General features: G+C 41.2%; 3 protein-coding genes across 3 annotated transcripts in view; 1 reads left to right on the plus strand and 2 right to left on the minus strand.

Annotated features, from left to right (window-relative positions):
- The window catches only part of LOC109408343 (uncharacterized), a 160,720-nt gene that overhangs the window by 23,858 nt on the left and 110,149 nt on the right, over positions 1-26,713 (minus strand). The gene's annotated exons all lie outside the window — the stretch shown is intronic.
- The window catches only part of LOC109408350 (major surface trophozoite antigen 11), a 39,783-nt gene that overhangs the window by 8,611 nt on the left and 4,459 nt on the right, over positions 1-26,713 (plus strand). The window lies entirely within an intron of this gene.
- LOC115267345 (uncharacterized) lies at positions 20,126-21,899 on the minus strand. Its single transcript, XM_029874267.2, has 2 exons — positions 21,134-21,899; positions 20,126-21,075 (listed from the first exon to the last, which is right to left on the minus strand). Exons 1-2 carry the CDS (start codon positions 21,588-21,590, stop codon positions 20,750-20,752), a joined length of 783 nt encoding a protein of 260 aa, XP_029730127.2. The 5' UTR covers positions 21,591-21,899; the 3' UTR covers positions 20,126-20,749.

Here is a 26,713-nt window from a genome sequence, read left to right on the forward strand (position 1 = left end):
GGGTATTTGTGCCTATCTTAGTCTCATTAAGGATGTGCAACATGAAAAATCACTCACAGCGCAATGTATACGCTTCAAACTTAATGATACAAACCTTTAACACACGTGCTCACTTCCACTGTTGATCTTACGATGCACTAGAGTGGGATTTACCTTCAATATTTGATTTAATTGCGATCACAAATCGCGAGCCACTCGCACCTATCTTCAGCACACCGTAAAATTTTCATCTCATCGCGGTCCACCGGGTGGCCCCTTATTCATCTCAACAGTATTTACAGCAAATCCACAACCACTCTCACATTTTCTCATCGTAGAGCATTCTGCACTCACCCACTAACGCACTCCCTTTCCCTAGCAGGTGACAGTTTCATTGTGATTGTTTTCCTCTCTCGCAAAGGAGAAGTCACAACAATGTGCGGCGCGACGAATCGTCTATGCTCGCTCCCCACGTTTTGCACTCGCATACATTCACAGCTGATTGGCAAATCAGTGCTGCCGAACTGGATGATAGTTCGTAAAGCTTGAGCGGTAGCAGCATATTTAGATGAAAACCAAACCAAATATTTTGAAAGAAATGGCGTTGGAAAATGAAATTATTGATCGATTTGCGTAGAAGTTCGATTACCAAGATGTTAAACCAAGAAACGACCATATTCTGATTGAAAAAACATCGTATTTGTAGTGACCAAATCTCATTCAATTAACTACTTGTTTCTTGATGTCTGGCACCGCTGTGATGCTTGCTTTGGTGCTTCGGCAGAGATGTGCGCCGCGGTTAAAACATCATTTTTGGTCGTCGGCGGCGGCGGCGTTAAAAATGAGAATTCAATATTTCGCTCTTCTACATCTCATATAGCGAAACATTTTAACAAACTATACTTTGCATATGAGAATGTAAATACACTAAAACCTCAATTTATGCATGTTATTTTAATGCACTTTTTAATTTATGCACCTTTTTTATGACCTGCATAAATTAAGGGAAAGCTACTCAGAACCAATATTGTGCATAAGAATATTTAATAATGACGGTAACTATTGCAACGGCGGCTAAAGGGTGTTTATAAGGATGAGCAAATGGAAGTCACAGGGGAGTTTCAGGGGTTTCCGCGAGGTACCAGGAGATTTCCGGGGGGTCTGAGGGGGTTTTCGAAAGCATTGCAGAGAGTTTCAGAGGATTTTCGACGGGGTTTGGAGGCGTTACTGGTACGTTTTCGGGGGTTTCCGAGGATCTCACGTGCGTTAAACGGGTGCAAGTGGGTCTTAGATGGATTCGGAGGCGTTAGGCAGGCGTTTTTGGGGGTTCAGATGCGTTACATTGGGTCCGAGGGGATTTTAGAGGGATTTTGGAGGCATTTCAGGAAGTTTCAGAGCATTTATGGCGGGATTCAGAGGCCTTATGGAGGCGTTTTCGGGGGTTTCGGAGCGTCGCAGGTGCGTTACATGGGGTACGAGGCGGTTTAAGAGGAATTTTGGAGCCATTTCAGGAAGTTTCAGAGCAGTTTCGGCGGGATTCAGAGGCGTTACGGAAGCGTTTTTTTTATGCTCAAATTTCCCTCATTTTATGCCTTTTTTAATTTATGTACCCCCAGCCATGTGCATAAATTGAAGTTTTAGTGTAGTAACCAGTGATCCAAAATGTACTATCAAAAACTGTAGTTTGCATGATAATCGTGGGTGTATGGTCTTGACTATCATGCAACAATAACATTCACGTATGACCAGATGAAATATTCATGGGTGACTGTGACATTTTTTTAATCACGGCAAAAAATGTAGTGGATTTTCAAATTGAGTGAACTAATGAAATACCAGTGGTTCCGAAAACTGCGAACGGGACATGCGTATAACTTAGGAACCGGAAGTGTGAAGAAGCGGAGACAAAGATTTTCGGATTGTGCGTTCCGAGGGTCATAACCACCAATGGAGCAGGGGAACAAAAGTCAGTGGCTGCCAACTGAATAGTTACGGCCCACGTCTAACAAATCAAAAAGTCTCATGCCATACGGATATTTTCAGACCTGGCTGATTAAGTTGATGTTGAAACCCGATATCCTAGGACATTTTGGAATTAAATATGGCGCTTGGGGTTTCTGGGACAATACAGGGACACTACTGAGGGTTTCCGCCATCGCCAAAAACGCCTTTGTAACGACTTTGAAATCAAATCCGCTGAAAACGCTCTGAAGCTTCTTGGAATGTCTCCAAAATCCCCCTAAAACCCCCAGAAACCTCATGTAACGCACCTCAGACCCTCCGAAACCCCAGAAAACGCCATGTAACGCCTCCGTAACGTTTCTGAAATCCGCCTAAAATGCTCTGAAGCTTCTTGGAATGGCTCCAAAATCCCCCTAAGACTCCCAGAAACCCCATGTAACGCACCTCAGACCCTCCGAAACCTCAGAAAACGCCATGTAACGCCTCCGTAACGTTTCTGAAAACCGCCGAAAATGCTCTGAAGCTCTTTAGAATGCCTCCAAAATCCCCCTTAAACCCCCAGAAACCCCATGTAACGTACCTCAGACCCTCCGAAACCCCAGAAAACGCCATGTAACGCCTCCGTAACGTTACTGAAACCCGCTGAAAATGCTCTGAAGCTTCTTGGAATGTCTCCAAAATCCCCCTAATTCCCCCAGAAACCCCATGTAACGCACCTCAGACCCTCCGGAACCCCAGAAAACGCCATGTAACGCCTCCGTAACGTTTCTGAAATCCGCCTAAAATGCTCTGAAGCTCTTTCGAATGCCTTCAAAATCCCCCTAATGCCCCATGTAACGCACCTCAGACCCTCCGAAACCCCAGAAAACGCCATGTAACGCCTCCGTAACGTTACTGAAACCCGCTGAAAATGCTCTGAAGCTTCTTGGAATGCCTCCAAAATCCCCCTAATACCCCCAGAAACCCCATGTAACGCACCTCAGACCCTCCGAAACCTCAGAAAACGCCATGTAACGCCTCCGTAACGTTACTGAAACCCGCTGAAAATGCTCTGAACCTTCTTGGAATGGCTCCAAAATCCCCCTAATACCCCCAGAAACCCCATGTAACGCACCTCAGACCCTCCGAAACCTCAGAAAACGCCATGTAACGCCTCCGTAACGTTACTGAAACCCGCTGAAAATGCTCTGAAGCTTCTTGGAATGGCTCCAAAATCCCCCTAATACCCCCAGAAACCCCATGTAACGCACCTCAGACCCTCCGAAACCCCAGAAAACGCCATGTAACGCCTCCGTAACGTTACTGAAACCCGCTGAAAATGCTCTGAAGCTTCTTGGAATGCCTCCAAAATCCCCCTAATACCCCCAGAAACCCCATGTAACGCACCTCAGACCCTCCGAAACCCCAGAAAACGCCATGTAACGCCTCCGTAACGTTTCCGAAATCCGCTGAGAACGCTCTGAAGCTTCTTGGAATGCCTCTGAAATCCCCCTTAAACCCCTTCAGACCCCAAGTAACGCCCTTGACACCCTCTAGCACGAGTTATCCGCATTTTTCTTTTGCAGTTTTCGGAACCACTGGAACTCCAACTCTACATTTCAAAACTGTCATTTTGTACTCCCATCATCTGGATTTGTGTTACAATCATGGTGCCAAATGCTACATTCATGGTAGACGACATTGATGCATCGACGGCAGCATGAATGTAGTGTGTGACGGTAGTATGCAACATTAGGCATGACGGTAAAGGCGTTGCGACGATAATGAAAAAAATGTACTATACGGTTCACTGGAGTAACTTGTAATTGTGCACTCGTATATAGTGCGGCAGACAATTAAACGTTGCATAATAAATAAAAAAATCCATAAGGGGCAGTCCACAAATTACGTAACGCTCTTGGGGGAGGGGGGTAGTATGGCCAAGCGTTACGGCCCATACAAAAATTTTTGGATTTCCATACAAAAAAGCGCTACGGAGGGGGAGGGGGGGTCGCAAAAATATAAATTTTTGCGTTACGTAATAAATGGATGCTGCCTAAATAATTCTTAAGTTATGGCATGAATTGAATTATTAGAACCTGAATTCTTCAGATTTCATTACATCGGAGAAAATTGGGTTGATTGTGAAATTCCTCACATTTTGTATGTATGTAATGAAAAATTGACGAAAAATTTTAAACCTCATTTACTCGAAAGTGGGTTTTTGTCACTTACACCCCTTTGCTTCTAACCCCCTCAATTATAAACGAACGTCGTAATGACGTCACGCGGGGAAAAGCATGCATGCTGTCATTGCATGCTTTATACACCTTGTGTGAAGAATATGATATTTGCTAGGATTTTTATATGATGATATATAAGTGACTAAAAAGTAACTAAAATCTCAACAGGATCATTGAACGAAATATTTTGTTTATTCGGCAATGATGACATGCATTCATTTTGGGAGCGTTTAAACTTAAATCGATTATTTTCTGAAGATTATTGGGGAAATTCTAAGTTCGGCGGCGTGATGAGTTTTAAGCTGGCGGCGTGCTAGAAAATCAAAACATCCGGCGGCGTGAAGTAATAAATCTCGACGGCGCACATCTCTAGTCCTTGAGACAAAATGAGATGAATATAGGTACTAGGCCGAAGAAGGGGGCTTTTACCCTAATTGAGAGGAAATTTTAAACACACCGCAGCAATTAACGCTGGTAATCTCGATTTACTACTACACCGCGCTGCTGAAGGTCATCCCAGCTGAGCGAGTTGTAAATACCTGATGGCATGGCATCAGGTTTAATAACCTGTATGCTAGCTGGCACAGAGTTGGGCCTCGAAGGACGGAAGTTAATTTTGACGAAAATGATGATGCCATCGGCTGATTGGAGTTGGAATGGTTTCAAATAAACAGTAATTAGATAGGTTCGAGTAAAAAAATATAAGATGTTTCATTCGCTTTTGCATGATGAGCATGACAGCATAACCTTACATGTACGTACATACAGTCGGGCTCCTATAACACACTGCCACCCACGTTATGCCCACCGAAATTTCCACGTTGTCTTTTAACCAATTCAGTTCATTTTTGGGTAACTCTCGCTGAGGCCGTCCCACTATTTACACCATGTCTTCAAAAATGTATAAGGTGGCGATTTTCTGAAAGTCCTCCCCAAAAAAATAAGAAAATGCATTTGGTTAATGGAATTGGTGGACCCCCCGTTAGTTAGAACCACAAGCATTTTGGCGGACCCCTCGATTTTTGTCAATTGTTGGTTCATTTAAACCGTTATAACTTGAAAGTTTCGCCAGAAACCACCTAAAAACTATAGGTTGTTGAAAAGAGAGAAGATAGGGCTACTATTTACAGTTACAAAAAGTTTGGTCGGCCATATTGATTTCGGCCGCCATCTTGAATTTATGTAACAAAACATTTTTTCACCATGTTGGCAACCACCGATTTTCAAAATTTTTGCGTCAATCGAAAGCGGGGACATTTTTACACAACATGTAGAAAATTTAGAGATGTATCTTTTTCCTATCAAAAGTTATCTGCACTTTTGTAAATCATGACACGTTTTCTCCATACATTTCCATGCGCACCGGCAATAATACGCAAAAATTTTGAAAATCGGTGGTTGCCAACATGGTGAAAAAAATGTTTTGTTACATTAATTCAAGATGGCGGTCGAAATCAATATGGCCGACCAAACTTTTTATAACTGCAAAGAGTACCTCTATCTTTTCTCTTTCCAACAACCTATAGTTTTTAAGTGGTTTCTGGCGAAACTTTCGAGTTATAACGGTTAAAATGAGCCAACAATTGACCAGAATCGAGGGGTTCACCAAAATGCTTGTGGCTCTAACTAACGGGGGGTCCACCAATTTCATTAACCAAATGCATTTTCCTTACTTTTTTGGGGAGGACTTTCAGAAAATCGCTACCTTATACATTTTTGAAGACATGGTGTAAATAGTGGGACGGTCTCAGCGAGAGTTACTCTTTTGGAATGGGACAGGCTTGTATTATACTCTAATCACAGTCAAAAAATCAAGTTGAACGGTTGCAAGACGGCTGGAAATTGCAGTGGATGTAAAGAAGGTGGCAGCATCTAATAAATAGAAGACCCGACCATACATTTGAAAACCTGGCTGATATTTGCGAACATAGTATTGAAGCAAATGCAATATAAATTTTGAAATCTGAACAATTAATAATGAAACTTTTCTTCAGCTAAGTAAAACCGTGTTTTACTTCCCAATGTGTACCCGAATCTGTATACAGGGTGTTAGGTTCGTGAGTGCAAACTTTTTAAAGGGTGATAGAGGATCATAAATGGTGAAAAAAATTGTTCTACGCATATGGTCAAATCTCAACCGTTACGTACTTAGTTATTGAACTTTCCATGTTTTTGATTATTATTGCCTTAACTGGCTATAACTTTAAAATGGTCAAATTCTTCGCAGTATTTTGACCCTTATTCGAAAGATTATTGAATTTTCTATCAAATGGCATCTTTGAATGGATTGGTTTAGTTAAATATCTAAGTTTTCTAGAGCCAATAGCTCATAAGTAGTGTGTTTTAATTTGTTGTTGTCAATTATCTTTGAAAAATACGTAATAAATTAAAATTCCTTCTTTGGCAAAGTTGGGGCCACTCTACAATTCGTTCTTTGACACCAATCTTCTAGCTCTTATCGTTTTCTTACAATTTTGATTTAAATGAGTGGCACAGTGCGCAAAACAGTGCTTACCCTGACAGTTGCCATTTTTTGATCTGAAATGCGATGTTTAAATCAAAATTGCAAGGAATCGATAAGAGCTACAAGTTTGGTGTCTTAGAACGTATTGTAGAGTGAAACAGAGGCCACAACTTTTCGTAAGAAAGATTTTTTATTTATTACGTGTTTTTCAAAGATAATTACCAACTTAAAACACACTAATTTTGAGCTATTTGCTCTAGAAAACTTAGTTATTTAACCTTGTATTTAACTAAACCAATCCATTCAAAGATACCATTTGATAGAAAATTCAATAATCTTTCGAATAAGGGTAAAAAAAACTGCGATAAATTTGACCATTTTCAAGTTATAGCAAGTTAAGGCGAACATTTTTTTTTTTCACCATTTACGGTCCTCTATCATCCTTTAAAAAGTTTACACTCACGAACCTAACACCCTGTATATAACTAGCTGTCCCCGGCAAACTTTGTCTTGCCTACTGCGTTTTTTGACGTTTCAAGCCCCTAGCCAAGCCCAAGTCCCCGTTAAAAATGCATGAAAGCCCGATTTTCAAAAACTCTCAATTTTCCCATGTTTTTTGCCTCATAAACCTTCCTTGGGTGAAAGCTAACAGAACAAGACTTAGACGACCCAAATCGGACCATCCATTCGCAAGTTTTGCGCGGTCCCACGTATGCCACTACATTTTTATATATATAGATAACTAGCTGTCCCGGCAAACTTTGTCTTGCCGTCTTGTGGTTGTTTGACAAGTGTTGAGCTCAAAATAGCACCGCACTCTAGATTGATTTAATTTCGGTCGTGTTGATTTCCTTCTCAGCTCATGGAAAATCAGTACTTTATCAATTTTGTTACTTTTCTAGTAGATTTTCGTAACTTTTTGTACATATAAACACAGCCACCACGAATACGAACCGAACCGTGTAAAAGTCATCCTGATCGGTTCACCCGTTCGTGAGTTTTGTTGCCTCAAAGGAACTTCAAACTCATTTTTATATATATAGATAGATGAATATGTTACTGATCTTCTAGAGCATAGAGTACCCTAGTGACTGTCCAGTGCTTGAATCCGAGTGAATATGAAACATACGATCAGTTATCAGCACCAACCATCACTACGAACGAACAACAGGTATCAGTAGGTCAGCTCCAGAGGCACGTTCTCCTCCATTTGGAAAATTTGTGCCATTTCCATGAACACGAGCCTATTCATCATTTACCTGATGAAGAAGGGAAGGAAAAAGGATAGGACAGGGGAAAAGACAGGTAAGGGAGGATCGTCATACACGCAAAAGGGTACCACAATGGGTTCACATAGCGTCCTGAAAATGACACCGTAATAACGCATAAGCGTACCACAATGGGTTCAAACAGCGTCCTGAGAAGGGCACTGTGATAATGCATAAAGCGTAAAGAGAGCCTATAGCTCTTTACCACAGCGGGTTAAGAACAACAGAACGTCCTGAAGATTCAGGTTTCTGAAGTCAGTTTCACTTAAGTGTTTCCCGAGTACTCGGAAACGCAATTGCGCAAAAACTGGACAGTTACATATCAAATCATACGAAGTTCCATAGTCGGATTCACAGCTATCACATGCGAGGCGGCAGTGGCCAGTCAATACTTTGACCAGCATGCTGCAGTTCTGCTTTGACAGGTTTGATAGATACTTCGCCACCATTGGAGATGGCTCAGTACAATTCAATTTTGTTTGACGACATCACTCCAAACTATTCCAGTATTGTCTGTGTTGAGTGGCAGCCCAGGTGTCAATCTGAAGCTATACCCAACACTTGGATATCGGAACAGCTGGCTCAGGGCCAATGAAGTCATGTGATGTTCCAGTGCGAGCTAACTCATCAGCCCTAGCATCAGCCATTTTATTTTCAGCGATGGCAGAATGGCCAGGTACCCAAGATGAACAGCGTTTGCTGAATTCAGCTCCTCAATTTAAGTTCGACAAGCGAGTTGGCCGAAGCAAGTGCTTTAATAACAGTCTGACTATCTGAACAGAAGTATATTACTTTGCCCATTACGTGCTGCTGAAGTGCTGATTGCATTCCGCACATAAGAGCAAAGATTTCGGCCTTAAAAACGGTGCAGGGTCTACCAAGTGAATAAGACTGATACAGCCTTAGCTCACGAGAATAAACACCAGCACCTGCTCGACCTTCGAGAAAGAAGCCATCACTCAGTGTAACATACGATGCCGTCTGAAGTACTTCTCTCCAGATAAAAAGAGTCCACTCTTCCCGGGAAGGGAATTTCGTGGAAAATGTCCTATATGGAAAATTACAAGCAATTGTAAGATCACTTGGAGCAAGGACAACTTTGTCCCAATTCATCAATAGTGGAAACAACGAGGTGTGTGTTGAACTGCGGATCACAGGAGTTTTCTCTAGTAAACCGAGTACCCATAGGCGGTGAGTGCAAGAAAGTGCTTCTTGTTTGAGATGAATGTGTAGTGGGGCAATGTCAAAGAGAACTTCGAGCGCTGCCGTAGGAGTTAAATAGACATCGCCATTAAGCACATCCTTTGGAGATGGCCTAACTTTGATTGGATCGTTCTGATTTCGCCCTTTTGCCACCACACCAGACATCCATGAGCCAATATTGGACGAACAACAGTTGTGTAAATCCATTTGATATACTTGGGTTTTAGACCCCAAGTTGTACCAAAGGTTCGCCGGCATTTCCCGAAGGCCATACAAGCTTTCTTGATTATGAACTCAACATGAGGTGTTTAGGAAAGCTTGGAATCAAGAATGACTCCAACGTACTTTACCAGTTCAGTAACATTGATTTCAGAATCAAAGAAAAGTAAAGGTCGAACACCATTATGGTTTCACTTTTCTCTGAAAAGAACAATAGATGTATAGTTATGGACATCCCTAAGCTCTACCCACGATATACGGTCTCTACCATCGTGGACTAGATGCTGACCAGGCACTTGGCAAACCGCCATGAACACCAACCCTTGGCGACAACGAACTTTGGACGACGAACATACAGTTGCTGACAACGCAGTCAGCAATCCACCATGAGGACCGACCGTTGGCAACATCGAAGCCCCGAGCGACGCGTGTCAATGCCCCTGGAACGGCAACGGTCACCAATACTTCGATCGACGCAATCCAGGCCAACATCATCCGATGGCCTTTCGCTGATGCCAGCAAGATTCTCATCGAGCCCCACCGGAGGACGCAGGTGCGCCCTCAGCCCAGGTGGTCGAAGCCAGTCAGTTAGTAGGAAACCTTGAGTGCGAGCAGTTAGAAGTTCTAAGTGAAGTCTGATAGAAAAGTGTGGCCTTCAGCCGTAGGAAAGACTTATGTAGCAAGTGAAAAATGAATGATTAATAAAATTCGGGACTTAGTGTTCATAAGTGAAGAAAAAGATTTCTTTTTAAAAAGTCAGATGTGAAGTCCCGTACATTTGTGTATTACTCGGATTTACCGATAGGCCATATTGGCGACACCAGCCCTCAACTACCTAAAGGGCGCTTTGCATCAGGTCAAAAAGGGTGGTGATACACATACCAACTAGCAATGTTAGGTAGTCGTCGGCAAAACCATAAGTAGGGTAAGTGTACCAATTATGGCTATAGTACCATTTATTCGCCATAGTTGATTTTCACCCTTTAACGATATATATCAACAATAAAAAAAATGTGAACAACAGATCACGTTCACAAAAGAAGGTTGCATTCATTTAAAGTCCACATTTTGCTCAAATTATGGTAGAAATAAATCATTTTCCTTAAAATTTCGGCTCCCTTGCACCCTTTTTCGCCATAGTGTACCAATTATGGCTAATCCCATAAGAAATGCATGCAAATAGTGCGAAAAGGAACCGAAGTTAAACAATGTAGCCATAACTGGGACAGGGTTCCTATCATTGGCACACGCCGTAATAAATACTAAAAGTAGTTTTGGCTCCGTTTTTATATTTTTCCTGTAAAGTATGGAAACTAAACTAGGTTTCAAAATGTTGGTGACATTCGTTGGTTTTTGCGTTATTTTTGTACAAATAGTTTACCTTAGGTAGTGCCATAATTGGTACAGGCACCCTAGGAAAACCACACCACAAACACTCAATTTCCTGATCCCTGCTAGACGTAATCTCGAGAAGAGATGTCGGTTTTTGAGCAATTGGTGAATCCAATTGGAAATCATTGGGGATATACCATGACCCCGTGCGGCTTCCAATATGGCATCGAAAGGCGCGTTGTCAAAGGCACCCTCGATATCTAAGAAAACACCGACTTTCCAGATTGGTAGGCATGTTGGTTCACATGAAGAGTCACATTGGCCAGATGAACATCACGGATGTGAAACTTTTTGCTTCTCCATACGACGCACGACACACTTTCGGAATAAACTTCACAGTAATATCCCGCTAGGATTTGGGAACATACCTTGTAGCAAAACTGTAAACAAGTAGTTGTTTCAAAACATGTTTGAAATAATTAAATCCTTTCTGAAGCAAAATAGGATAAATCCCATCTGCCCCAGGAGATTTGAAAGGAGCAAAGCTATTTGGTGCCCATTCAATCGATACTTAAGTTATGAAACTCCAAACCGAAGCTAAAGAATCATAACTGCAAGAAAGACATCAGGTTCATCCGAAGATGTAATATCCACACATCCGGCGAAGTGTGTACTGAATAAACATTCCAAAACTTCCTCATCAGAGGAAGTGAAACCACCATTTGGCAAACGAAGCTCGTTTACTTGAAAATCCTTAGGTTTTACAAGGATGTTGTTCAACCGACTGCTTTCACTCAGACTGGAAACATTTGTCCAAAGATTTTTCCAGCCGGATCGTACAGCAGACCGAAGAGCTTTCTGGTATACTTGCGAGCCGACCTGAAAATCTCCGATCCAGCCGAACGTCGTTTAGTTTCCAACTCTTTCTACATTGTTTCCTGAGCTTGGACAGATCAGAGTTCCACCAAGGGGTTCCTCTTGTGATGCTAGAGACGAACCAGCCAAGGGCTGAAAGTCTCTCTAATAAAGACAAATCAATCAATTCCTCTTGTGATCTTCACAAACCGCAGAGGGCAACCTACTATGATGAAGGCCGTTGTAGTATCAACGGCATCATCTAATTCACTAGGAGTGTCAATGGATGGTGAGTGCTCATGAAATTTGGCTGCAACCAAATCGGTGAAGAAATCCCAGTTGGTTGACCGGGGGTTCCTGAAACGCAAGTTTTGCGTGGTAACATTAAGATTTTCAAAAAATATAGCGATGGTTAGATAAAGATTTTCCATCAGACACATGTCAATTGGTCATCTTGTGACTGATTCTACAAGAGCAAAGCGTAATGTCTAACACTTCCTTTCTAGCAGATACTATGAAGGTTGGGCGGTTGCCTATGTTAAGTAATGCAAGATCTGTACTACTTAAGTACTCCATCAAAGTGGAGCCTCTCAAGTTAATGTCTGAGCTGCCCCGGATGATATGGTGAGCATTAGCATCACTGCCATCAATTAGCGGAAGGCCTTTTGAAGTGCAGTATGCGATAACTTGCTTAAAAGCATCCGTAGAGGTTGGTTCATCATGCGGTTGATAGACCGAACAATAAACGTTTTCTCAGTAGAGGTTTCTAACGGATACATCAATTGTGACAGAAGATACACCTCTGGTGGTTAATTCAGAGATAAGTGTAGTAACGATTGCGTTGTTGACAAGCACTCAGACTCAAGGCATGACACGCAAGTTTGTCATTTCATTTTTACTGAAAATAGCAAACACCGGGTTCACAAGGTTTCCTAGATAGAAAGGGCGCTTGAGTTGTACCATTTTGCATAAGTCTGCAAAGCGTGATCGTTGCTGTTCTTTTATGCTGAAGATTGATCTGAGCTACCCCAACCGTATTCACTACCCAAACTAGGCAAGATTGAACTCTTCGCAGTAACAGCACAACAAAGACCAGCAACAGCATCGGTATCGATTGGAAAACGCCAAAACGCAAAATGCGAGGACACACAGAATACACTTTGTTAATCGCATAATGCGAAACCATATAGGTGAAAATTTAAACTAATCAAAATACTCCACAGGTTCCGTTTGTGATTAAGTTTTTATTAGACCCCCCTAACGATTCGTTCCTTGGCACGGTAAACATAAAGCCGCATAAAACCATGAATTAGGGGTCACCTGTTTAGTGGACTTTTACCACTGGATCGGGCGGTCCGCGGTGCTATTCTTAGTCAATTGAGACAACCGCTACCGACACTACACAGCTATCAAGGCTGATCGAGAAAAGAAGTTATTTTTTTTTTAAAGACACAACACCGTCTTCAGCCAGAGGCTGCACAGACTGAACAGTATATACACGAGACAACGGACAGCACACATAACACCCAGTGGCCCAATGGAGAATTTTCCGTTTGACGAAAAGTTTTCCTCGCTGGAGCGGGAATCGAACCCGCACTCCAAGGCTTACGAAACGCCTAGACGACTGACGCCGCTAACCGCACGACCACGAAGCCCACTTAGTATTGATGATCAACTTTATATGGGCTCGAACAGCCGGCAAATCATGCAGGATCATGGTGAGGGTTACGGTTTTGTATCGCTTTCAGTTGTGAAAGTGCTCATAGAAACTTATCTTAGAAGTAGGCTTTGTCTTAGTTGGGACGTTACATCAAGAAGAAGACTAAAAAAAATTAAAATCTGGTAAAATGCTCCAAATCAAGCCTAACTTTACTAAACACCGTATGTAACATATGTAAACAAAAAAGAGATTTTCACATAAGTCGCTGAATTTTGTTGAGGACTACTTGTATCACAATTCATCACAAGTTTTATTTTTGTGTTAAATGTGTTATTTTAACTTGTAAATATTCCCCTAGTATTAATGCACATTTATAGTGCTCTGGCAGAATAGAGGCCTGCAATCCTATATCGATTGCCAACATTCAGGCCATTTCGGGCCACGATTAAGTACTCAAGATGTAAACCTTTCCCTGGCACAGACTTCAAGTTATAGAACTCTAGTGATGAAACCCGAATCGGCATGCCCCCTTAGGAATCAAAATTCCTAGACAAAACTCAAGCTATGAAAGCAACTAATGCTGCGAACGAAAGGCAACCGCCAGAGAAAATACGATTACAGGATTGACTGATGGACCAACAACATATATGAAACCTCGTCATCCTGCCATTGGAAATAGTTATCCACTAGGGTAACAGGGCAAAATATATGTTCTGTGTTGTGTACGTCCATATGTGATGTCCTAATTTATTACGCATTTGTAAGGTTCTACTTCAATATGTTATATTTTAATGTGCAGTTGTAGTGCTTCATTATTTTTCTTAATAAATCTTTTGGGAATGATTTGTGAAAAAAAACGGATTTATCACGTTTCCGAAATGCTCAATGTATGAGTTGCTATGGGAACAGCGAACTTCCCCTTCGATTTTTTTTCCGTTCGTGGATTTTGTTAGATACGGTGTTTGGTAAAGTTAGGCTTGAAATATGATAGACCCCATGATGGACTTATTAATCTTGTGGTTCCACTGTTGATAACCTTTCATATATACAGACAGTCCCAAAACAATCTAGAGCTTACAATAAAGGTTATCGTCATTCATATAGTTTTCTACCAATTACAAGCTCATTGCCGTTAATTTCACTAGCTTAAATGAGCTTCATTAGCTCAATGGCTCAATCAGTAGTGACACACAGCTCCTCATTCCCCCTTTACAAAACCTCTCTAAACAATAAATCATTGTCACCTAACGATACTCTAACAATACATCTAGCATCTCGACGCACCTCTTGTCTATAAGCAAGCAAGTAGGAGAAAATTTCCCTCAATTAATAAACAACCTTTTCAATCGGACAAATCTACTACCATACAATATCGTTACGCTGCGAGTGGCTCCATCGAAGCGAATTTTATGTTCACGAGTGCATATTAAAAGCAAAATATCAATTCGCCAAAGCGACGACGAGATTTTCTTTTAGAGGTAGGTATACGACGTGTCTCGTCACATTGTTGTTTTGTCTCGCACATCAGGTCAACCTAATCCGAAACCCATCATCATCGTCGTCATCAATGCAATGGCATGGGCAAAGTCGTCGTCGTCGTTGTCGTCGCACCTAGTTGGTCGTAGTCAGGTGGAATCGAAAATTTCGATTATTCGTCTAAAACAGGTTTTGTTTCTCGTTGGTTGCATGTTTCGTCCGGTGGTGGATTGTCACAGCAACGGCGACAGCAGCGGAGAGCTTTCACCTATAAGTCGAAATTCGAAATCGACCCCCTCCATTAACGACGGTGACGACGACAGCGACAATAGTGAGACGACAACGGGACTTCGAAATTTACAAAATTTTTACATTCGAATTTCCGTTATTGATGGGGGTTTCTCTGATCGCTGAACGCCCATGCCGACTTTGATGCCGTGAGATATACGGAAGTTTTGATATGGCATCTTCACCGTGTCGACGTAGCAGGCGGAGATCGTCGAATGTGGTTGGGGTTACGTTACGTATGTACGCGACCCGAAGTGTATGTGCTTCTCTAGCATATACCAAAACAGACCCTTGAGATTTGCTCGTCTCCTTCTGTGGCAAGTTGCCCACTTGATCCTCCATTCACTGATTGTTGAATACCGTGCTGCAACGATATCTGGGCACTTGGGTCGAGACATATAGGCATTTGAACTCATTATGAAGTGAATACACTACAATCTCGTTATCCTAAAGTTATGTATTTTTGACAGCAATTTCGTGAGTTCAAAATGCATATAGTTATGTAATCATGTATTGTTGGATTTATTTTATCAGAAAGAACTGGCTCTGACAGATTTTGGGCCGCTGAATCCGAATCCGGGCTCAGATTTGCTCCAGCACGTCACAATTTTGAGCTATACCTCAATTTAGAGGGCAAAATATGCGGCTTTGGGCTTTTTCGATTGCAAGCCAAAAAATGTGGATGACATCCAGAAATTTCCGAAGGAACTCTCTCAGGGATTAAGTAGAAACTTCCTCCAGCAATTTTTCTCAGGGATTCTCCAGGAATTCTTCTTGAAACTTCTCAAAAAAATCTTTTGGAATTCCTTCACAAACATGCCACAAAATTGTTTCAGGTGTTCCTCCGAACATTCCTTGAAATTTTCCGTTCTGGCAAACATTCCTTCCACTTTTTTGAGGATTACATCTAGATATTCTAGCAGAAATTTCTTCAGAGACTTCTTTGCATTTTTTCAGAGATTTTTGTAGTAATTCCTCTATGGATGCCTTCAATTTTTTTCCAGGAATTTCTTTCAACATCTCCGGGAATTTATCAAGAAATAATACTACAAGTACCTGCAGAGGGTTCTTCAGTTCTTCCTAGTATTCGTTTATGGATGCCATAAATAAAAATTCCATTTAGAAATTTACTCAGTTATTCCTTAAAAAAAATCTCCAGGACTGGGTTTCAAAAATTTCAGCAAGCTCTTCACTCATATCCTGAGAAGTTGTATAATAAATTTTTCGAAGCATTTCGTCTGAGGTATCTACAGAAATTCTGTCAGAGACTGCTTCAGAAATTTTTCAGTATTTTTTTTTTCTAGGAATCTCCACAGGTATCTTCTGTTCTTGGATTCAGCAAAGGGATTCAAGGTGCAATTTCAAGAACAGCTGCCGAAAAATCTCTGGAGAAAGATTTGCAGGAATTCCAGAAATATTTCTGTCGGAATCACAGGAGCATCTACAACAAGATCCTTTGTAAGAATTTCAGCTGGAACCCCTGGAAGAACTTTTGGGGAAATTTGCGCATGATTTTTTCCAAAGCTAGCGGAAACTTATGAAGAAAAATCCATGTAATAACTATTAAAGAAAACCCTTGTAAATTTCTAAACAAGACCTTTCAATACTGAAAGAGTCTCAGGAGATATTTCTAAAGAAATCCTGCAGAAATTTCAGATAAAATACATTTAGAAATTACTATAAAAAATCATCAAGAAATATTTGAAGGAATCTCCAATATAATTCCTGTAAAATACCTGATGGTATTTTTGAAGGAAATCGCAGAGGAATTACTAAAGGAATCTCAAGAGATTTTTTTTTGCGGAAATTCCTGGAGGAGCTCTATAGAATCTTCTTGGGAAACGCTTGGTGAAACTCCAAGAAAAAAAAATGTTGAGAAACTTTAGAAGAGTTCCTGTAGATATCCTTCAATAGAGTACCTGGAGGATTTTCTTAAAAAAAAATCCTAGGTGAATTTGGAAAATCTCTTGACAAATTTCCAATGGAGATACTGTTGGAATTACTAGGAAATATTTTTGGAGAAATTTTTGAATCCGTAGAAAAAAATCCTTGGAGGAAATGCTGGAGGAATTTCTGGGAAAATATAAGCAGGAATACTACTACAAATCCCTGGAAGAATTTCTAAAAAAAAAACTTTGTATTGCGCATTTCCCACCCACTGGACCCCTTTTGCAGTTAGTATAAGTGCGGGATCGTGAAGAAAACTGCGATTTTGCATCGAATCGTTTCGGTGTCTTCTGCGCAAAATCGCAGTTTTCTTCACGATCCCGCACTTATACTTACTGCGAAAGGGATCCAGTGAGGTGGGAAATGCGCAATAGATATTTACATTTCTATGCTCATGCTCATGCTCATTTTCATGAATAACTGGAAGCAGAGACTAAAATTTTCAATTTCACTGACTGAAAATCGAATCCTTTCCATCCGATATTCACAAACAACCTCACTCTCCAATTATTCATTCAATGAATAGTTCATCGTTTCTCATTTCCCTTATAAACAATTTTCATTCCCATTCCATTCGCCCCCAATCATCTTCAAATGAACATAGTGCTGTGCTCGGTAGACAAGCTTCCCTGTTCATCTGCCCGTTGCACGCACAGCACGGGTGGTATTATGAATTTCATTCAAAAATGGACAATCACACACTTGACGCGCGAACGATAAATGCGATCAATCCTAAAAACTGTGAATTTGTAGGGAGCTGTGTTTGTATCCCTTGTTGTATCTAAAGTGCACAGTTTTCTGTAAATATTTACTGAAGAAATCGGCAAGATTTGAAGTAAACTCACTCAAATTTGCATCATCGCATTTCAAGATTGAGTTGTGACTTGCGAGAGAGATGCACAATACCGATGCAATCTGAGCAAGCTGCGGCCTGGCCCGCAATCACAAAACAGTTATCTGTCAAAACGGTCAGAGCTCTTTTAGTTGTAAACAACAAAAATATTTGTCGCACGCAGTATTTAGCACGAAAATTAATGAAAATACATCGAACCGGGACGAAATTGAAAGGATTACGGGAAGTACTACGTGAGCGGTTTGTGTTTTATATAAAAAAAACTGATACTTTGTTTCTTTTAGTGATTTACGATAGCGGTTCTGCAAGATCCAGTGTGTTTCAACAGCAAGAGGCAGGAAGAAATCGTAAGTGAAGCACCATGAATCACTTCGCAATTGACAAATGTACTGGATGAAGAAAGCAACTGTAAAATCTAATCTCTGATTTGTGGATTGCTCTTGCCACACCAAGAGTCACATGCAGCAGCCTGGGAGCCCAAGATACCAGTTACATTTCTTGGAAATTGACCTACCGGATGAATCAGAGGATCCTGGTTTTTCATGCAGAAAGGAATCTCCCAGTCGTTTCACCATTTCATCACAAAAACTATACCATGTTTCCAGTAATAAGGTGAGTTCTCCCTCTATATGAGTTAAGGCACAATGAAGACAGTGTACCAGTAGTCGCTCGTGTTCCAATAGCCGCTCACGAGCTTAAAACTGTTATCTGCAAAAATAATAGAATATTTTCAGCACGGATATTCAAAAAATGCACTGAAAATATTGAATTATATTCGTGCGGAGGGTGGATTGCACATATTTATGCCGGTAAACATGAGTTTCATGGCTATGAGCGGCTATTGGAACACGAGCGGCTACTGGTACTCTGACGGTACATGAAAAATCTATACAATTTTGTTTTGTTTTCAAGTTTGGTGTACATTGTCGTGTAAAGAATATATTCCTCTGATTTTCTCCCAGTATGGTCTCACTGGGTCTCACTTTACTCACTTTATGGCTGTCCTCATAGGAACCACCTATGTCACATTTTGATATGGGACTTCTAGATTGTTTGTATTCTTCAGGTTCTATGTAACCACCAGAAAGGTTAGAGAGCAGATTGTTAAAATAGGATACCCTCTACGGAATTCTCTACCCTTTGGGTCTAGAGCCGTGTTTTCTAGAACAAATTTATAACAAGTATCCATTTTTGAGTAATTTTTACCCAAACTTAATATATAATAGGAAAATTAATCCCGATAGAACATTTTGCTTTTAGCACCAAATCAAAGCGGAGACTCTTAGCTTTCATTTGGCGGGTGGTTTAACAATACATAGGGGCTGTCCATAAACCACGTGGTCATGAGGGGGGTTCGGCCAATGACCATTTTGTATGGACAAATAAAAAAAATTGTATGGACAAATGACCACGCGGGGGGGGGGGGGTGGTGGGGTTGAAAAGTCCCAAAAAAATGACCACGTGGTTTATGGACAGCCCCATACTGACATACAATTATATCTGGCTGATAGACCCCCACTTGTACGTTCAATCGATCTGGTGTCTTCTACAATTAATACACGAATGGGCCAAAGAAAATTGCACCGAAAACACCAAAACGATTCAACGTACCAGTACGAGCGGAGGTGTATAAGCATTTTCGTTTATAAATTTTCGTGCAGCGCATAAAAGAAATAGATATGTAGATATATACGCAATGCAATCGTTTAGTTGATGTTTTAATGTATAACAATATTTATTACAAACATGAAATATGATGGGATTTTCACTTTTGTTCTTAATTCAACTAATTCTTTCTTCTTTCTTATAGCAATGCTGATTGGATGTACCGGATTTCAAGAAGCCATTTGAGATCAACATTGTTTAACAGCTGCAGCTTGAGCGAAATGAAAAAAAATAACAAGAAATATAATAATGATAATATTACCTAATGGTTAATGATTGTACGAAATGTACTGTAGATGTAAACAGAAAAAAAAAACAATACTAAATAGAATATTGATATCATCACTACGTTGTCGTTTCTTTTTTGGAAAACGAGAGAAGCGCTCCAGGAAATTGATAGAAGCAGGCGAAGGATAACAGGCAATGTTGAATTTCACAACGTCGATGGACTATCATTGACAGCATATTAGGTCGTTGGGTACAACAGCGACATAGCAGTATCAAACAAAGGTTCGTTGAGCTTTACGAGAAGGATATTCGCAAGATTTTCTTCTCCAATGTTATGACGACGATCTGTCATAACCAACGGTAACGCACTGAAAGATCTTTCAACTGATATCTGGTTCGATGGTACAGCCAAAACAACCAAAGCCACGGCGTAGAGTTCAGGATGTGTGTCAAGCTTGTCAACCCAGTGTTTCCATACATCGTAACCATGATGGCGCCGAGGTTCAACATCCAGAGCTTTTAGTTGCTGGAGGAACCGGGAGCTGGTTTCACAAGAGGCAGGGGCATCGCACTCTCCGTACATCTCAGTGATGAACGAGTCGAAATCGTCCTCCTGAGTAGATGACGAAGTGTCCATGTTGACTGATTGTGCAGACTTCCGATAAGAGCAAATACGGTTGTACGTTTCGATTATATAACCCTGTAAAATTAAGCTATATGTTATAAACCTGTTAAAACGGTTGAAACTATTGATGCGCATTGAAGGAAATAAAAACATCTTACAATTTAACCCCAAATACCTATTCGTAAGAATTTCAGTATAACCAAATCTGAAAAAATGGAACACTTATATCAAAACTTCAGTTAGGTGCGGTTAGGTTAAACCTGGTTAGGTGTAATTTGACCATATGCAAACTCTGAGTTGTTTCTGATTAACTAGATCAAATTTATGAGTTAAGGTGAAACTACAATAAGGTAATTTTGCACAATTTTCGAAAACTAGTTATTTCCGAACACATCAAGAAGAGTATTGTTGTGATGGTTTTTCTTCTTATTTGGAATAGTAATATGTTGTAATATTAAAACGGTTCTGGATGGCTGCAAGACAAATACGCAGCTGTGATAGCATTATAAGTATGTAATTACCTGTATTTGCTCTTTTTCTTCTGAGCTGAACAACTTGGATCCCATATAATTCAGGCGAGGATCCAAGTATAAAGCTATTTTAAAAGCTCTGGATTTGAGTAGATTTTGCAGCCGCTTCGTCAATGCCTCTTGTAATGGTTCTGAGAACCGATTTTGCTTCATTTTTCTCACTTCCATTATAGCCATAAGCCACTGCAGATAAAAATCTGGCAGTGACACATGCCGCGCCTGCATGTTCTTGTTGCACAAGTAGAGCGGCTTGAAGGCTTGCTGGTAGATGCGAATAAAGTCCCATGTTTCGCCAAGTTCTAAAAATGAGAAAAAGATATTAGTAAACCTATTACAAAGAAGTATATAATAAATTACCTAATTCTGGAAACTGTTGTGCCAGTTCCTTGAAAAAATGTTCGTTGTCTACGAAACTTTGATTCATTTCATAAATCCCACACCATCGAGTGATTCCCCAAACAGGGGGATATGAGATGTTCGCTGTGTTGAAACTTAGTGTGTACTTTACGTGTTTGCATTTTTTAGCAATGTCTGTAACAATTTTTACAGAAGCGTCTGACTTATTGACCACGTCCAATATCGCCAATTGGAGTGTGTGAACTGCACAGCGCACCAAATTCAGGTTTTCGCTAAGCTCGTTACTTAGAGCCGCCGTGAACTCGTGTGATTCATTATCCTGCTTCTCCATTTCGATGACGTTGTCGAAATCATTCGACAGTAGCTCGACTTCTTGCTTTAATTCGCGTACAGTGGCCACCATGTTGGCTCCATTGTCGCACGTAACAGAAAAAAACTTGATCAATTCCAATACCATAGCTTTGGATTACTTCCAACACCTTAGTTTTAAGAAACCGTGCCGTCTGACGCTCTTGAACTTCTAGCATTTCTGAAAAAAAAAACAGCACCCATAAACTTCTAAGAACATTTCGTCCAGTTTTCCTATGAGGACTCAACTTTTAGTCATAGCAAATTTTGAGTATTTATCAAAGTTTTACTGATATAGGGTGTAAGACTGTTTGGAGGACTTTTTTTTTAATTTCACGCTAACGAATTTTATACATGGCTAAATGATATACGTATCTTACTTTGTACTAAATATTAGGCCAATTGTTATGTAATTGCAAATGGTCCCACACCCTAAAATGTAAACACTCCATCTGTTCGCCTTTTTTCAAAGAAGAGAAGTGGGACATGTCTGTAAAGCCCTCTCTTAATTGCCACATCATAGTGTTTGTACTTACCCAACGTCCGTATCTCGACGACACCGTTTATTCCGTATTGGGCATTTATTCCCAAAATGTGCCGATTTTGACGAGTAGCAGAATCAATCTTAAGGCTGATCAACCGTCCGGATACTTCCTCGGCAATCAGTTCACGAATTTTCTTAGCGACGTTCTTAACATTGCCCATCATGTTCACTCCGTTGACAGTAACACCACACGCTGACGCCAGGGGATCAAGAAGTTGCTTGAATCCTCTCCATTGAAGGCATCGTACCGGAAGGTTGTGAACCGTTAACATCAGTGTCAAGGAGTCCATCAGAAGAGGCGTGTCCATGGCGACCATCCGTTTAGCAACTACCCGTTGTTTCTTGACTGGAACTTCTGGGTCTCTGAACAGTCCTTTTTCCGTAGCTTGGTCCAGATGGCGAGTGCGGAAATGGCGGATGAAATTGCCAACATCGATTTTATCCTGCGTGTAATTGCAGGCACTACCTGGATCGATGATGCAAGAAGCTCTGATTCCTTCCCGGTGGATGAAGCCAAGCGCGATTTCACTGAGCGTTTTCTTATTATCGCTTCGTTTCTTGGTTTTTCTGGTCAAACTTTCAACGTCTGTTGAACATGACGGCGTAGGCGTTGACGGTTGGCTTTGATTTTCCATGTTTTTTCCTTCGGATCCACTACAGAATAATTTCTTAATAAGCGCGACAGCGTTTCACTTACGACTGAGAAAAGTCACTATTCGCAATTGATTTTTATCGAATGATAATATTCATTGAGCTTTGTCAACATGAAATGAATGTACACAAAATGGAATGAATATGCGAAAGTGAAAATAAAGTAGACGACTGGAAACGCTTTCATGAACAAATCATTTGTGGTGAACATTCATTCGCCACCTGATTGAGAGTGGTGGTGCAAATGAATGAATAGATACGGGCGTCATTTTTCGTTAGGAAGGTTCGAAAATTTGACACACTGACTGGAAGAACATCATAAGGAAACCCTGCGACATCAAGACCGTTGACGGGATGATCGTAGCGTGGAAGCAGAAGGAGTTGCATGGGACGCACCCCCATCAACTGGAGCTCGAGCACATCGATAAGGCGGCGTCGAACGCGTGGCTGGTGCGGGGTGACCTCTTCTCGGAAACAGAAGGTTTCATGGTAGCCATCCAGGACCGGGTAAATGCGACGAAGAACTATCGGCGGTACATTTTGTACGAAGACGTGGAGGACCGCTGCAGGAAGTGCAATTCAGTAGGAGAAACGATCAAGCATGTCGTTGCAGGCTGTTCAGTGTTAGCTGGATCTGCCTACCTCGATCGTCACAACGAAGTTGCCAAGATTGTGCACCAACAGCTTGCTTTAAAGCACAACTTGGTCGACAGATTTGTACCCTACTACAAGTACCAGCCGGACCCGGTTCTGGAAAATAGTTGCATAAAGCTGTACTGGGATCGCGAGATCATTACGGACGTCCTCATTCGTGCCAACCGGCCCGACATTATGGTTTACGACAAAAGGATGAAGCGGGTAACCCTCATCGACATCGCTGTACCGTTAGACGTTAGACCATAATGTCCAATCAACGTTCTCCGGCAAGATAACCAAGCTCCACGACCTAGCGGAGAAGTTGAAGCAGATGTGGCACTTGAAGGACGTCCGTATAGTTCCGGTTGTCCTCTCGGCAACCGGAGTGGTCCCTAAATCTCTCCTAAGGTCCCTAGACGAGCTGGAACTGAAGAAGGACCTGAACAGCATCCTGAAAGCGGTGATTCTTGGAACCTGTAGTACAGTTAGGCGGTTCCTGAATCAACACAACTGAAATCCGTAGCAGACTCATTATAGGATAAGCATAACACCGGCTAATGAGATCCACAGAGCCCTTTGGCAATCCGATTGCCCGGGGTAGGTGAAAGTTTCCAGCAAGTTTTGCTGGGAAGTGCCAAAACTCTATAATAATAATAAAACTCTCAGCATCATGAGGGGGATATTTCAAGGCGATACCTTTAGTCCGCTATGGTTCTGCCTTGCGATGAACCCCCTCAGCAGGGCACTCAACCAATGCAACTATGGTTACCAACTAAAAAGTGGAGGAAGGAGTACAAGAATAACCCACACCTTCTTTATGGACGACCTGAAGCTGTTTGCGGAATCAGTACAGAGGCTGCATCAACTGTTGCAGCTTGTGACGGTGTTCAGCAACGACATCCGGATGGAGTTTGGAATTGACAAATGTCGGTCAGTCCATCTTCGCCGGGGTCAAGTAGTGGACGCCAGCTGTTTCCGCGTCAACGAACAGGAGGAGATTCGGAATATGGTTGAAAGCGAAGCGACCAAAAACCTCGGCTTCCTGCAACTGAGAGGTATTTGTCACACAGCGATCAAGAAGGAACTGCAGGACAAGTTCTTGCATCGTGTCAACTCTGTTCTGAGGAGCTTTCTGTCAGCCGGCAACAAGGTGAAGGCGATCAACACGTTTGCTGTGCCCTTGTTGACCTACAGCTTTGAAGTGGTAAAGTGGACCAAGACTGACCTCGAGACGTTAGAACGAGCATGCGCCATCCAAAGTCGTCCATCGAGAGAGTCACCCTGCCACGCTCATTAAATTGAGATTTTCGCTGTGTTCCCAACCACCGATTTCAAATTCGAACTCATCATTAGAAATCTGAGAGTCTAAGCTTTCCAAAACATTCAAAAATTAAGGTGTGCATTGACCGCAACAATGGTATATCGATGAAAACGTTAGGCGACCTCCTATTCTCCCATACATTTTGCTGCAGACGCCACGCGCATGCATGCGATTCCACCGATCCCGTTATCGCACGCACTTTTCTTGAATTTATGGAGGCACTAAAAATTTCGAAATAAAATCATGAGCCAAATATGATGACCTACATCAGTGATCCTCAGGCCCATTTTTACGAATTAAGTATCTTTCCCATGCATTAAGCTCCTTTAATATGTCTCTTGCCGCCAAATAGCTAAAATACTAGATACCCCAAATTATCACTGACCAGGAAGTCCTTCTGAGATCCATAGAAATTCCATCCAGGGTCTAAGAAATCCTTCCCGGTTTCTCCACAAATTTTTTCTAGGACTTTCACAGGAGTTTCTTCTGGAATTCGTAGATTGTGCTTGATCAGATTCTTTCAAGAGTTTATTTAGGATCCCTTTTTTCAGGAGTTTCTTCTGAGATTCCGTTTGGGATTCCTTCAAGAGCTCTAGCAAGAATTCCTCAAGGTAGTTCTCTCGGGATTCTTTCAGAGATCCTTTCTGGGATTTTTTAGATTCTTTCTAGGTTTCCTTCAGAAATTCGCTCTAGGATCCCTTCTGAAGTTTTCAAAAAGGTTCCATCTGAGATACCTCCAGATATTCCTTCGAAGATTCCTTCTGGCACTTCAAGAGATTTCTTCCGGAATTTCTCAATGAGTTCCGGTTATCCTCCAGGAATTCCATTCGAGATTCTCTCAAGGATTTATTTTGGAATGTCTTCAGAAGTTTTTTGGACATCCAGAAAGTATTCTTGGAAATTCCAGCTATTTTACCCGGGATCCCTGTAGGAGGTTTTTGGAGGTCGCTTCAGGAATTCTTTTCGAGATTCCTTCAGAAAGTCCTTCCAAATTTCCTACAGGTGCAGTTACTTCAGGAATTCTTTCTGAAATCCATTCAGGAATTCTGAAAGAACCCTGACGAGAACTTTTTACAGTATTCCCTCAAAATCTTCTCTTACAAGGACTACTTCTGGGATTGCTTAAAGATTTCCTTCCGTGAATTCTCCCAGGATCTATTTTCTGGATTTTTTTTCGGGGATCCCATGCATATCCATCCAAATCTAGATGAGATTCTTAATAATAATAAGAACCCTAATAATGTTCCCATGTCATGAAAAATCTATGCTAGAATTTCTAGCACAATTCCAGTGTTAATTCAATAAATCTCCTGGTGACGTTATAAAAAAAATCGAAAAATATCTAGAAGACAGGAGGCACAGTATTCTATAAGTACTTTCACAACTTTTTGTGAATTTGCCATCTTTGTATTAAAACTTCTTGTAGTAGTTACTAAGATATGTTATTATCAAGGAAGTCCAGACATTTCTAATTTCGACAGGATCCTAACTCAAGCCAATTACACAATATTCTAGAATGAGTTTAAATAAGGGCGAAAGTAACATGAGAGAATTCTCTTCATCGACTCTCTCTTCTGCAAATTAAAGCGACAAGATGCAGGTATGGTTGAACTTTATGGTCATAAATCGCTAGGTTGCGATGCAATCTAGCGTCTAAGTGTAAAAAAGTTCGATTAAATTTGCATCTTGTCACTTTAATTTGCAGAAGAGAGAGTCCATGAAGAGAACTCGCTCATGTTACTTTCGCCCTTATTTAAACTCAACCTATATTATACTAAAAGTAATAAATGTTCACGTTGTATCCAGCTACTGATCAGGGTAGCACATAGTAAGCTTCTCGAAAATAAATACACAGAAAACCATCATCGTTAATCGATGATGTAATGCCTGATTGGTTTCGCACTCATCGGCCTGATCTGGCACTGCTGCTAGTAGACCGCATTTCTCCCCCGTGAAAATATAGAATTAATTAGGCTTGTTGCGAATAGGTCCACGCGAAGGCTCGACTCAACTGGTAGGCCACGATCTGCACTGTCGTCGTAGCACATAACCTAAATTACGCATAAGATCGCGTATGACT

Source organism: Aedes albopictus, chromosome 2 (genome assembly GCF_035046485.1).
Source record: "Aedes albopictus strain Foshan chromosome 2, AalbF5, whole genome shotgun sequence".
Taxonomy (NCBI): domain Eukaryota; kingdom Metazoa; phylum Arthropoda; class Insecta; order Diptera; family Culicidae; genus Aedes; species Aedes albopictus.

What these genes read in the sequence shown, in the direction of transcription:
- LOC115267345 (XM_029874267.2), bottom strand. Translation starts at nt 21,590, where the DNA reads ATGGTATTGGAATTGATCAAGTTTTTTTCTGTTACGTGCGACAATGGA. An exon ending in ACAACAGTTTCCAGAATTAG is followed by an intron (nt 21,076 to 21,133) that starts GTAATTTATTAT and finishes TCTCATTTTTAG; the next exon opens with AACTTGGCGAAACATGGGAC.